Below are 9,686 nucleotides of genomic sequence, written 5' to 3' on the forward strand. Positions count from 1 at the left end.
GCCGGCGTGCCGCGGGGGCTGCCGGGAGTCCCGGTGGGACTGCATCTCCCGATAGCCCCACCCCCTACACCTCACTGCCTGGCCTGCCGGGAGATGTAGTCCCATTGTGCGGGCAGGACTGCTGCTCCCGGGGAAGGGAGGGCGGGGCGATCGGCCCTGCTGCGTGAGTGCGGCTTGGGGCGGGCTGAGGCGCTGCTCCCGGGGAGAGCCGCGGGGTGCTGCAGCCGCGGTCGGGCAGGACAGTCTTGGAACGGGTGACATACGCAGGTACGGGTGCGGACTCTTTAGAGTCGGCTTAAAGTACTCATCGTCAGCATACACCGCCAAGGACACATTTTCACGGACCCGGCACTCGTATGTGCAGAAACGTATATTCACCTATTTTTAAACCAGAATAGGGGTAGCTCCACCGAAGTGGAGCCTCAAAAAATTTATCGACACTCGTACTTGTTCCTCTCCACGGAAATCTTTAGTAAAAGGCGAAAGATTTATGCGATCTGAAGAGAAACCGGAGTATACCGACCGTTCCCTTCCCAACACAGCCCTCCTCTGCTCCCATCCGCACAAGTCAGGGCGACACCCGCCTCGGTGCTTACTCTCACCGGCCCCATGTGTCCGACCCGGCTCCGGGGGCACACAGGCCGGACAGCCCCCGCAGCCCGGGCGGGGCAGCGGCCGCAGCGCTGGACAGCAGCGGGACCGGACACCGGCGGCACCGCGGGGCACCCTGGGTATGCAAATCAGGCCGGTGACGGGGCGGGGCGGGGCGCACTCAGCCTCAGCAAGGCTCACGGGTTCCCTGCCGGGCTTTAGCGCCGGCCGGGCACCGTGGGGCCCCTCGCTCACCGCCCTCGTCCCGCGGGATGGGTACAAGTAAGAAACTTGTGGCTTGAGACTAGGGAGTTCAATGATTAAAGCAAAATAGTATTAAATTAAAAGAAAATAAAATAGAATCATAGAATACTCTGGGTTGGAAAGGAACCTTAAAGATCATCTCGCTCCCATCCCTGTGCTATGAATATGCACACCTCCTACTAGACCAGATCGCTCAAAGCCCTATCCAACCTAGTCTTGAGCACTTCCAGGGATAGGGCAGCCACAACTTCCCTGGGCAACCTGTTCCAGTGTCTCGCTACCCTCATGTAAAGTAAAGAATCCCTCACCCTTCTAGTAAATAATTCCTTTCTAATATTCAATCTAAATCTCTCCTCTTTTAATTTAAAAACATTCTCTCTTGCCCTATTGCTCCATGCCTTCGTAAAAAGTCGTTCTCCTTTTTTTCGTAGGCTCCCTTTAAGTATTGGAAGGCCTCAATAAGATCTCTTCAAAACCTTTTCTTTTCCAGGCTCAACAACGCCAGCTGTCTCAGCCTGTCTTCACAGGAGAGAGTCTCCAGCCTGCTGATCATCTTCATAGCCTCCTCTGGATTTGCTCCAACATATCCATCTCTTTCCTGTACTGGGGACCAGAGAGCTGGATTCAGCCGTAAAAAGGGCAGAATTGCTTCCCCTGACCTGCTGCTCAGGATGCAGTTGGCTATCTAGGCTGTGGCTGCTCACTTTTGGTTCATGTCCAGCTTTTCACCCTTAAGAATCCCCACTTCCTTCTCAGCAGGGCTGCTCTCAGTGAGTTTTCCAGTCTCTGTTCTCCAGTTCTTTTCTTGTCTGGGATTGTCCAGACCCAAAGGCAGCACGAGGCACTTGGATTTGTTGAACCTCATGAGGTTTTTGTGGGCCCAAGTTTGTCCAGGTCCCCCTAGATGGCACCCTGTCCTTCAGGTGTGTCACCCACACCACTCACCTTGCAAACTGGCGGCGTGTGCACTCACTCCCACTGTCCGTGTCATTGATAAAGATATTAAAAACCTCAGCCGGTCCCAAGACACAGCCCTGAGGCGCAGCGTAGCGTTTGTCACCTGTCTCCACTTGGATATAACGTCAGTGCACACAGCACTTCGGCAGCACCCACCCAGCTAATTCCTACAATCCGCCCGTGAAATCCGGACAGAAATGATCGTACAGGACCCAAATCACCATTTACACTATTTCCTACACAATCCCCTCGATAACGTCTTTCTGACTGTAATTTCATAGTTAGTGTACGCTGCAAAAAGCTTCCCATATCTAGTTGTATTCATCTATTTTTTCAACCGGAATAGGGATAGCTCCACCGAAGTGGAGCCTCAAAAAATTCATCGACACTCGTGCCTGTTCCTCTCCACGGAAATCTTTAGTAAAAGGCGAAAGATTTATACGATCTGAAGAGAAACCAGAGTATGCCTTTCAGCGCCCTCGCGCACACACCGGCCCTCAGCTGTTCCTCTCTAGGACACGGCGACTTCCTCGTTTGTTGCCTGGACCTCCCGCCGTCCCGACCTGCTCCCGTGACACAGACGTGGATGCAGCCCGCGCCCGGACGCAGCAGCCCCGGGGAGCAGCGGCGGAAACCGCGACCGGAGCGGCTCCGCCGACGCGCGATGCACCCTGGGTATGGACATATATCTGCATACTAATACAGGATATGCTAATGAACCCAGCGCTGCGCACCGGACATGTAAATGATTCAGAATACTGATATCCATATGCTAATGAGGCTATCACGACCCAGCCCTTGCGCGCGAGGGTTGTTGCGCTCGCTCCGCCCCGCCACGGGACGCCGGGCCCTGGGCGCTGCCTGGAGACGTTCGCGCAGTGACCCGCGGGACAGGAAGGACGGGCCTGCAGCAGAGAGACCCCTGACAATGCCCGCTCCGTGCCGGGCCCGCGGGCAAAGCCGCCCCGCGAGCCGTCACCATTGTCCGCCGGCTCCCCTCGGCGCCCCCGCGTCTCCGGGCAACGGCGTGCGCCCCGCTCTGGCGGCGCGGTGACGTCACCGCATCGCGAGAGCTCGCCCCGCCAAGCCGCCCCGCGAGCTTCCGCCCCGCCTCTTTTCGCCGGTGCCGCACCATGGGTAAGTGGAGGGGCCCCAGGCCTGCGGACATCCGCCGCCATCCGCCCGCTGCGCCACCGCATCCGCCCCGGTCCCCCACCGGGTAGCAAGCGGGGGCTGCCGCCAGCCTTCTCCGTCCGCCATCGGGGGCGGCTGCGGTAGTGCCGAGCCGCTGGCGGGGGGAGGCGAGCGGGCCCAACATGGCGGCTGGCGGCTGGTGGATGATGGGGGCTGACGGCCTCGTCTCGCCGTGCCTTGATTTCCTGCAGATCCCGGGTGCCGGGATCGCTCCTCGTGTCTGCTGCGGATGAGCAGGTGCGCGTGAGGTGGAACAGCGTTCAGGGGACCCAGCAGGAGAGGTGCAGGGTGGCGTTGTGGAACACTGAGCAAATTGGCAGGCTGTGCCCTTGCGGGAGGTAGCGTGTTCTGCAGAGGTGGTCCCCGCTGGGGACACAGCAGGCTGAGTTGATTTGGGGTGTCTCTCGCAGGGGCTCAGCGGACAGGTGGGATGTGGGTCCCCTTCCTGTATTGGACCTACCACATCCTGCCCGTAGCGTAGGATGATTGCTGTAGTGTGCCTGTCAGACCGGCATCGGGCACTTCCCAGAGAGTGCCCAGCACGCGAGGTACGTTGGGAGGCAGCTTCCCAAAGAGGACACGGAGGAAGAGGGGTTCTGTCTGCTTTGTAGAGCTGTGCTGGAAGGGATATGTTCGGGGCAGATCTGAGTATCAATGATGAAGCTTCTCTAACTGCTGCATTCAGCTGAGTGCACTGTGCGGATACCAACCTTGGAGAGCTGAGGTCTCAGAACCGTGCCCTGCTGCTGCAGCCGGGTGGGCTCATGGCACTCTCTGACCACACTGCTCTCCATCCAGGTATCTCCAGGGACAACTGGCACAAGCGTCGCAAGACTGGAGGCAAGAGGAAGCCCTACCATAAGAAGAGGAAGTATGAGTTGGGGCGACCTCCCGCCAACACTAAGGTGAGTGATGGGCAGGGTTGGTCAGAATCGTCTTTTCAAACTCGGGTTGCTGCTCTTGTGCTATTAGAGGTTTAAATACCTGCTGTTCGGTGTGGGGTTGAATATCTGACCACGCTTCTCTAAAAGGTGGTATTTGCCCCTCTGCCGATGGAAAGCAGCGATACATTTTTGCAGTAAGAGGCAATTGGAGTGATGAAACTTTCACCTTAGGTAGATGCAACAGACCGTTCTGGTCCTTTAGTGTATCTGCCGATGCTGGGGTTTGTCATAGTTACACTGACCACATTGCCTTCGAGGTTAGGACTGTGCTGGGCTCCTGTGAGGGCCATGCAGCATTCCAGCGCCAACAGCCTGGTGTTTGTTTCTAACTGCAGATTGGCCCACGCCGGATTCACACTGTGAGGGTTCGTGGGGGGAATAAGAAGTACCGAGCCCTTCGGTTGGATGTTGGCAACTTCTCGTGGGGGTCAGAATGTAAGTATGTGGTGAGCCTGCTGCCTGCAAGGGAAACTTGTGCTGGTCTGTGGTACTGCTGCAGAGTAGAAGGATGCAAACATGGATTTGTGGGCCTGGATTGAACATCCCGGAGCTGGCAGCTGAGGCAGCATGCATGGTGATGATAACTTTGACCTTATGTGGCCTTAGGGGACTTGAATTTCCACTAAGTTCACCATGATAGGAGTGTCATAGTTACACTGAGTGACATGCTTACCTTAACTTTTTATGGGGGAGGGGGGATAAAGTGGGGGTGAAATCATACATATGAGCAAAAATGGAAATTTTGTTCATCAGTGAATATGGCTACTAAAAGTTAAGCGATGGTGTGCAACAGAGAAAGGTGCTGAGGATGCTTGTGAGAAGGCCTGACCCAAGGACAGTGTTACATTAGCATATGCAATTTCATATTTCTGCTTTGCTAAGCAGAAGTGGGAAGCCCAGAAGTAAGAGGGGAGTTCTGTCATATTTTCCCTGAGCAATGTGGGTTTTCTTTGCTTTACAAACTGACAGTAGTATCACTTGAGCCTGGGCCCAGTCAGTGTTGCTGAGTAGGATGGTAAAGCAGCAGTAAGGAAGGTGGTGGGTTAGTGGCCTGCATGGTGTGAGGGGACAGGACATGCTTTCAGTTATCTCAGAGCATTGTCTGTGCAGTGAAAAGTGCCATTGCAGTCAGTATTGCACATGTGAAGAGGCTGAGTGTGCCTTGCAACAAGGACAAGGTACACAAGTGAAGGGAGAAAACATATCTTGTGCATGATCTTTGTGTATGTGGAGGGCTGTTTTCAGGGCAGGTTGCTAAACAGTCAAATCTAGTAGCTAAGACTGCATGCTTCACATGGGTCTTGGAAGGGTGAAAACACCAGCCTCCCTTCTCAATTTACTCATAAACTCATCCTATAGAAGTGGATTCTGGAATGTGTTGCAGGGCAGTATGCTCAGTGTGGCTTAATTCAGTAATTCTAGAAAGTGCGTACAGCATTGAGCCCTGTGTGCGGTCGTAGTTGGCATCAGGTGAACTTGCAGTCTGGAAATTTATTTTCTAGGATTGCTTAGATACTTTTGAGGTGAGTTCCAGCAAGGCCACTGATCCTGGTTTTTCATGTAGGAGGGATTTAATTTCCAGGTGTTGATTGCTGTCCTAACAAAAAGTTTGACTGATGAAAAACAGATGCATCTTTTAGTTAAATTTAATTCAGTGCCAGGCAGGCTGGAGGGTATGGATGGGGTGTTGAGTGCAAAGTTAAGGATGTGTGAGATGCTATGAGCTCTATACTCAGCTGTAGGTCTGAACTCATGCTCTTCTTCTGAAAGGCTGCACTCGCAAGACCAGGATTATTGATGTTGTGTATAACGCATCCAACAACGAGCTGGTGCGGACCAAGACGCTGGTGAAGAACTGCATCGTGCTCATTGACAGCACCCCGTACCGGCAGTGGTACGAGGCCCACTATGCCCTGCCCCTCGGACGCAAGAAGGGGGCCAAACTGGTACGTCTGGGCTTCTCCTTTTGACTCCTGGCACAGCAGAGTCTGCCCTGCCCGAGGCAGCCACCCATCCTGAACAGACATTGCCTGCCAGAGTAGGGTTGGGTGCCCAGCAGTGCTAGCATTGCTTATCTGAGTTGTGTTCCCATAGGTTCCCAGAATAAATCTGTCTCTCTTAATGGAGTGCTCAGTAGCAGGAGCTCTCCCGGAAGCATTACACCCATTTGTGCACAAGGACCTGCCTGTCAAGATCTTTGTCTTCTAATGATGATACCTTTGTCCAGTTCTGCTACTGAAGGGGGAGCGATGACAATTTAGGATGCTGAGGAAGACTTTGTAGGTCGGGTTCTTGTGCTGGGCAGTGATTGCTTTGGTGAGAAGCTTGGGATTGCTAATTGAACTTCAGCATGTTTTTAAGTGTCTTGAAACTACACTGAGCCATTAATCTAAGACTCAAACCTCAGACTGCTAGAAGGTATTTGAAACCCCACATGCAGCATTCAGGTTAATCCTTGCATTAAAAGCAAAGCGGTTCTTGTTTGGGTGCTGTGTAGTGCAGAAGCAGGAGGAGAGCTTGTCTGCCTGGACTTGCACCACACCCAATTGCTTTCATTATTTCTACAGAGGGAAAGAGTATTCACTGCTTTTGGTAGGGGGATTGATTCACCAGGGAAACCTTTGCAGTTTCATTAACTTGAGAACAGCCTTCCCTGGGACACTGTGCTCAGTTGTCAGCAGTGACTTTGGTTAGCAGTGCTGCGTTTCTTGGTCTCAAAAGTGAAATGCAGTACCTGGTTCTGTGAGATCAAAGTGTTTGTACCTCAGCCAGGTATAACTTTGAAAACAGTACAGTGCAGAGAATACAAGGGTTTCATTCATGGTAGTGGAAAGCACCTGTGTTAGTGGAAGGTGGCCATTTGTTAAACTTTTTTTTTTTTTTTTGCTTTTGGTCTTGGGTTTAGACTCCTGAAGAGGAGGAAATACTGAACAAGAAGCGTTCAAAGAAGATCCAGAAAAAATATGATGAGCGAAAGAAGAATGCCAAGATAGCAAGTATTCTTGAGGAGCAGTTCCAGCAAGGAAAGCTACTTGGTGAGTCCCTGGCAGCATTAATGTAACTTGTATTTTTATCTTCTCCAGAGACACCCCACTTGGGGCAGGATGGGGAAACCTGGCTAGCCAGGCTCCTGCAGTTTATTATTCCCACTGGGGCTTTGAGAAAGCCCCCATTTGGGCTCAAGACTTGCAAAGTGAGCATGTGTGTGTCAGAAAAATGTTTACAAGCATCTGAGAGCTTTGATGTTTTAAGCTCTGGCAAACAGTTCTGAAGTCTTCTGGTGATGAGACCTTTGTCCAGTTCTGCTACTGAACCCGAGCGATGACAGTTTGGAGATCTGAGGAGGACTTCATTAGGGTCTGCAGCAGTGCCACAGTACCTCAGGCAGGGGAGCTGCTGCAGGCACATGAGCTGGTGACTCAGTTACTGATGAGCTGCTTGTCCGTGCTGCTGCAGCAGGGTTGTGTGCAGTGTTTGTTCTTTGGTGTGTGCACTGGGGTGGGGAATTGCCAGACTTTAACTGGGTGACTTCTCTTTGCAGCCTGCATTGCCTCCAGACCTGGACAGTGTGGCCGAGCCGATGGCTACGTGTTGGAAGGCAAGGAATTGGAGTTCTACTTGAGGAAGATCAAGGCCAGAAAAGGCAAATGAATGAAAACTGTTGTGCTAAGAGACCGAATAAAACCAAGAGTCTACTACCATAACAGGTTGTGTGCTCATTTGTGTGTGCAGTATGGAGGGGGCTTCTGTAGTTCCACCTGCCTTGTAAAATGTGAAGGAAGATGGAACTCCTGAGAATCCCTGAGCCCTTTAATGTCTTCAGGCAAAGAGTTGTCAGATTTGGCAGAAGTGGAGAATGTCCAATATTAGCAACCTGTGAGCAGGAGGAAGGTGCAAGTGTCCACCTTCATTAAGAGTTCTGGGTTCCTGGGAGCTCCTGGTGTCTGTCTTTCCCCCCCTGCCCCCGTTCCTGTGCTGTGTTAGGTCAGCATGTACTGCAGTTGGGGTGTTGGAGAGGTCAGTGGGCAAATGGGTGAAGTCTGGCTGAAAATTTGGCTATTCCACCTTCAGCCTATGCAGCTGCCTCTGCCTTCCACATCACACGAGCTCGCAGCCCCTTTTGTTTCCTGCCTGGTTGTTCAATTCCCTGCAGGATCCAGTATCTTTTAACCAAACTAGGTGGCACTGTTCAATGACCAGCTGGTCTTTCCCTGACCTCCTTGGTCTCTTTCCAGTGCAAGATCAATTCCTTCTAGCAGAAGGGCCAGGCTCATGTCATGGTCTGTCCCTTTCGAAAGCTGGATACAATCCAGCTTTCTGCCCTGTCACTTGTGGTGAAATTGGAAAGCTGTAGTGAGCAAAACCTTTTCTGGATGTTTTGGTGATACCATTCCTAGAAGCTCCTGTCATTAAGGAAAGAAAATCTGGAAATTGTTGCCCTTGGTGCAGGTATGGGGTGAAGTCAGGAGCCCATCTGAGGGTTGGTTCTGTGCCATGGGGCAGGCCAGGCTCACCCACCTTGTGCCTGTCAGGTGAACACACTACAGACTTCATCCCATTTGTGTATTTCCACAAAGGCCTCGTTTTTCCATTGGATCACTGGTGGAGGTCAGGCTTCCTGCAGCCCCAGCATCACAATTAGCTCTGAACTGAAGGAGGTGGCCCATGATCACGTTGCCCGAAGCAGAGTTGTGGTGAGACCCACAAGTCTCATGCTTTAAAAATGCAACTCTGTGCCCCCACATAGCTTGGTTTTGCGGGAAGGGTTTTAAGATTTTCCTGTGATGCAGTGCCGCATTTGCCAGGTGTACCAGCAGGAGGTGCCTTGGGCACCGTGGGTTGATCCTGTTGCTGGCAGGGAGGTGAGCACGAGTCAATGCCAGAGCTCCACACTGGAGAGTGGTACCTGTTCTGATGACCACGGCAGCAGGTTGTGGTGTGGCTGTGCACTGGCCCATGCCACAGCTTGGGTCCGTGCTCGTGGGCGCTGATCCGAGCCCAGCCCAGCTGGGTGCCACTGCAGTTCAGGAGTCCCTGGCAGTGGGACCTGGGCTGGATGGGATGTTTGCACAAGCACATTCCTTCTCCATAGTGATCCGGTGTAAACTTTCCCTGCTCTCCAGCAACGCCTGCTTTCCAGAGAGGTGGAGAGAGCGATAAGAGCACTTGGCAGGGATGTGTCACGGCTGCTTCCTCTGAGTGTGTTTCTTCTCTCCCGTCATCCTCCACAGAGTGCAAACAGCATTCGGGGTGTTTCTGGGGAACTTTGTACTGATGGAGAAACTCGGGCTTTATGGAGCAAATGCCAGCTTGGTGTCAGAGCAGGATTATAAACCTGTCCCCTGATGAACGGGATTATGGCTCGTCAATGTGTGCTGTTTACAGTTACTACTCTGGGAAACACAGCTGCCAAGGGCAACTACCCACGGGAACAAAAGTGGCACCTGGAGCTGCACTGGAGGTGTGACATGGGAACAAAGCTGTGGCAGCCGGCCAGGGGTGTGTGGTGCTTCACTCCCAAGGTGGTGCAGGCTGTGGGATGCACAGCCCTCTATGGATGACACAGGGATTTACCTGCCTGGGAGTGGGCAAACCTGCTATGCACTGAGCCAGGAAGTGATCGGCAGGGGCTGGGGTTAAGTGCAGCTTTAGCCTGGCTAGACTTTGGAAATGCAAAAGCCTGGACTAAGGACCTTACCCACTTCTGATTCGTGGAGGGTCTGAATTTAAAAAAAT

General features: G+C 52.8%; 1 protein-coding gene and 7 non-coding genes across 8 annotated transcripts; 6 read left to right on the forward strand and 2 right to left on the reverse strand.

The window, feature by feature from the left end:
* Positions 1 to 402: 402 nt before the first annotated feature.
* LOC136294979 (U5 spliceosomal RNA) lies at positions 403 to 517 on the reverse strand. The gene has a single exon (XR_010722565.1). It is a non-coding gene; the product is annotated as a U5 spliceosomal RNA (small nuclear RNA).
* Positions 518 to 2,162: 1,645 nt separating this feature from the next.
* LOC136294985 (U5 spliceosomal RNA) lies at positions 2,163 to 2,277 on the reverse strand. Its single transcript, XR_010722571.1, has one exon. It is a non-coding gene; the product is annotated as a U5 spliceosomal RNA (small nuclear RNA).
* Positions 2,278 to 2,891: 614 nt separating this feature from the next.
* RPS8 (ribosomal protein S8) lies at positions 2,892 to 7,654 on the forward strand. The gene is made up of 6 exons (XM_066192709.1): positions 2,892 to 2,949; positions 3,805 to 3,911; positions 4,286 to 4,385; positions 5,721 to 5,896; positions 6,856 to 6,985; positions 7,492 to 7,654. Exons 1-6 carry the CDS (start codon positions 2,946 to 2,948, stop codon positions 7,599 to 7,601), a joined length of 627 nt encoding a protein of 208 aa, XP_066048806.1. The 5' UTR covers positions 2,892 to 2,945; the 3' UTR covers positions 7,602 to 7,654.
* On the forward strand, positions 3,652 to 3,736 carry LOC136294971 (small nucleolar RNA SNORD55/SNORD39). Its single transcript, XR_010722558.1, has one exon. It is a non-coding gene; the product is annotated as a small nucleolar RNA SNORD55/SNORD39 (small nucleolar RNA).
* On the forward strand, positions 4,094 to 4,197 carry LOC136294975 (small nucleolar RNA SNORD46). Its single transcript, XR_010722561.1, has one exon. It is a non-coding gene; the product is annotated as a small nucleolar RNA SNORD46 (small nucleolar RNA).
* Positions 6,152 to 6,224, forward strand: LOC136294973 (small nucleolar RNA SNORD38). The gene has a single exon (XR_010722559.1). It is a non-coding gene; the product is annotated as a small nucleolar RNA SNORD38 (small nucleolar RNA).
* LOC136294974 (small nucleolar RNA SNORD38) lies at positions 7,225 to 7,296 on the forward strand. The gene has a single exon (XR_010722560.1). It is a non-coding gene; the product is annotated as a small nucleolar RNA SNORD38 (small nucleolar RNA).
* Positions 7,655 to 8,130: 476 nt separating the features above from the next.
* On the forward strand, positions 8,131 to 8,260 carry LOC136294982 (small nucleolar RNA SNORA35). The gene has a single exon (XR_010722568.1). It is a non-coding gene; the product is annotated as a small nucleolar RNA SNORA35 (small nucleolar RNA).
* The last annotated feature ends 1,426 nt before the right edge of the window (positions 8,261 to 9,686 follow it).

This window comes from Chamaea fasciata, unplaced genomic scaffold (assembly GCF_029207755.1).
Source record: "Chamaea fasciata isolate MVZ Bird 193981 ecotype frontalis unplaced genomic scaffold, bChaFas1.0.hap1 SCAF_10, whole genome shotgun sequence".
NCBI lineage: Eukaryota > Metazoa > Chordata > Aves > Passeriformes > Sylviidae > Chamaea > Chamaea fasciata.

Bases quoted from the DNA above. Each gene is read 5' to 3' on its own strand.
- RPS8 (XM_066192709.1), top strand. The intron at 4,386-5,720 runs GTAAGTATGTGG...TTCTTCTGAAAG, and splicing joins CTTCTCGTGGGGGTCAGAAT to GCTGCACTCGCAAGACCAGG. The intron at 5,897-6,855 runs GTACGTCTGGGC...TCTTGGGTTTAG, and splicing joins GCAAGAAGGGGGCCAAACTG to ACTCCTGAAGAGGAGGAAAT.